The sequence below is a fragment of the Anneissia japonica genome, unplaced genomic scaffold (genome assembly GCF_011630105.1).
Source record: "Anneissia japonica isolate Jap-2015-1 unplaced genomic scaffold, ASM1163010v1 scaffold287318_len2058_cov230_single, whole genome shotgun sequence".
Classification (NCBI taxonomy): domain Eukaryota; kingdom Metazoa; phylum Echinodermata; class Crinoidea; order Comatulida; family Comatulidae; genus Anneissia; species Anneissia japonica.
In genome coordinates, this window is record NW_022683830.1 from 1 (window position 1) to 2058 (window position 2058).

The 2058-nt window shown below is 39.3% G+C and overlaps 1 protein-coding gene across 1 annotated transcript; it reads left to right on the plus strand.

Moving 5' to 3' along the window:
• The first annotated feature begins 7 nt into the window (after nt 1–7).
• LOC117102963 lies at nt 8–1988 on the plus strand. Its single transcript, XM_033243417.1, has 3 exons — nt 8–870; nt 1196–1341; nt 1899–1988. The coding sequence occupies exons 1-3, from the start codon at nt 15–17 to the stop codon at nt 1986–1988; spliced, it is 1092 nt and encodes a 363-aa protein (XP_033099308.1). The 5' UTR covers nt 8–14.
• Nucleotides 1989–2058: the final 70 nt, after the last annotated feature.

Consider the following 2058-nt stretch of genomic DNA (forward strand, 5'->3'; position numbering starts at 1 on the left):
TGTTACAAGTCCCTATGAGCAGTCTTGAGACACACCAATCACCTATGCAATCACTTCAAACCAATCAGGATTTGAATACAGCCACAGACTTTATGAACTCACAGATCTTAAGTAACAGCTCATTAGACCAGTCGAGCAATACCTCATTATTTGATAATGTACAGGTGAATGACTTAACCCAATTCCAAGGGCCTTACCCTGTGCAGATTACAGAGGCTTTGTGCAACACCTCAAAATATGAGTTCACAGCGTCACTTGTGGAGCAATTTCGCCAGGACGAGGCGCATTTAGACCAGTTAGCCAAAAGACAGACAGAAAATACTGTTCAGAATGTGTCTCAGTTGCTTACGCAGCAACAAAATGTTCAATTATTGAATCCAATTGCAGAGCAACAGCTTACGCTTTCAGGTCAACAGACAATTCAGAACGTCCACCCTTCGGGTACTTTTGTCAGTGTGACGCAACCGATGTTCACTGCACCACAAGAAAATGCACAGAATCACCAAGGAACTATTCTAACGAACAGCGCTGTTCAGATATTACAGCAAGCTGCCAATCAAGTGAGCCAGGCCGCGGAACAGAAGCCTGTGATCACGCAATTCTTGAAAGCCCCCATCTTGCAGCCCCAACAGGCCGCGCAACCAGTGCAATTTACTCAACCGACAGCGTCAATTATGTTGCCGACCGTCTCGACACATCAGGTGCTCGTACCGCTGTCAGTCTCACAGTCGGTGCGGCGTAAGGATGTTTTTGCAGTGCCAAAGAGTAAACCTCCTGCAAGACGAATAGCCCCAGCTCCACCACCACCTACTACTAGTAGTGTTGGTAAAGTCAGTACTACAGCGCTCCTTTCACACCTCCTTACCAAGGGTAGGTAGCCTGCGGTTTCACATTTATTACAGCATCTTTTGTAAAAATGTTGTTTTTTTTTTCATCTGTTTAATATTCTCCATTTTACAAGAAACACATTGGTTTTTCAAATAATTAAACATCTCTTGAAAAAATGTTGCAAGTTGCTTGGAAAGTTTCCTCGTCTCCGGATACACACTATTAAGGTCAGCTATAACCTAAGAGGCTTAATAGAGTGGAGTTTTATTTTTGTACAATTAACTGTTCTGATAAACTGTAATAAATTAAGCAATCAGATACGAATTGCAAATAAATATGAAAATAAAACCCTTTAAAAAAATTTTAGACAAGAAATCAACCAGCTTTGCAATAGCACCACAGCCTCCAAGTGGTATTGGGAACACGGCAACAGCAGTTTTGGTGCCCACTTCAATCTTGAAGACTGAATTTTCTACCAATCCTACATGTGTAATATCAAATACTGGTACTACAGTAAGTACTCAACACTTAAAATTATTATTTTTTAGATTAATAATTTTTCAAACATACAGGACTAGATCCTGTACAGGATCATGTACAGAGAAATAAAATATCCAGTGTGAACTACCTACACATCATTATACTTGGTAAAATTACCCAAGTTGTGTGATAACGAATCATGGCCAGAAAGAATATCTTGTATATATGTTTGTTCTTGAGCAAATATTGTTTAATGCAAACATCGCAACCTGGTCACGTCTTGCTGAGCGGTATATTGTGCATAACTGAAAATTTCATCACACAATTTTTGTGGCCAAAAGCTTGCTGTGTTTGCCCACTGAAACGACCCTTTACAAGTAGCAAATAGTACTTGGCCATGGTTGTTGGTAAACCCCATGGTATAACTGATTTTAGTGCAAACCACAATACCATTTTAGTGAATGTGAAGATTATCCTCAGCTTGGTCAAAGTCAATCTAATGAGAAGTCGACTTAACCTCAAATTTAAAGTTTATGAATTTAACCTCAAAACAGAGATGTTGATACCATTGTTAATAACTTTTTTTCCAGCCGACTATATACACTATTTCATCATCAACTATGCTGACATCAGCTGCAGCAGCCACAACACTTACACCGACTAACAGTAAGTTTAATTAGACTACTTGTTGTGTTTAAGTATTTGTTACATTGTTTTAAAGCTGAAAGTAAGTGATGCAAGCACTGTGAT

Excerpts from the sequence above, each read along its gene's own strand:
- LOC117102963 (XM_033243417.1), top strand. The coding sequence starts at position 15 with ATGAGCAGTCTTGAGACACACCAATCACCTATGCAATCACTTCAAACC. Across the intron at positions 871-1,195 it reads TTCACACCTCCTTACCAAGG|ACAAGAAATCAACCAGCTTT; the intron begins GTAGGTAGCCTG and ends AAAAAATTTTAG. Across the intron at positions 1,342-1,898 it reads TATCAAATACTGGTACTACA|CCGACTATATACACTATTTC; the intron begins GTAAGTACTCAA and ends CTTTTTTTCCAG.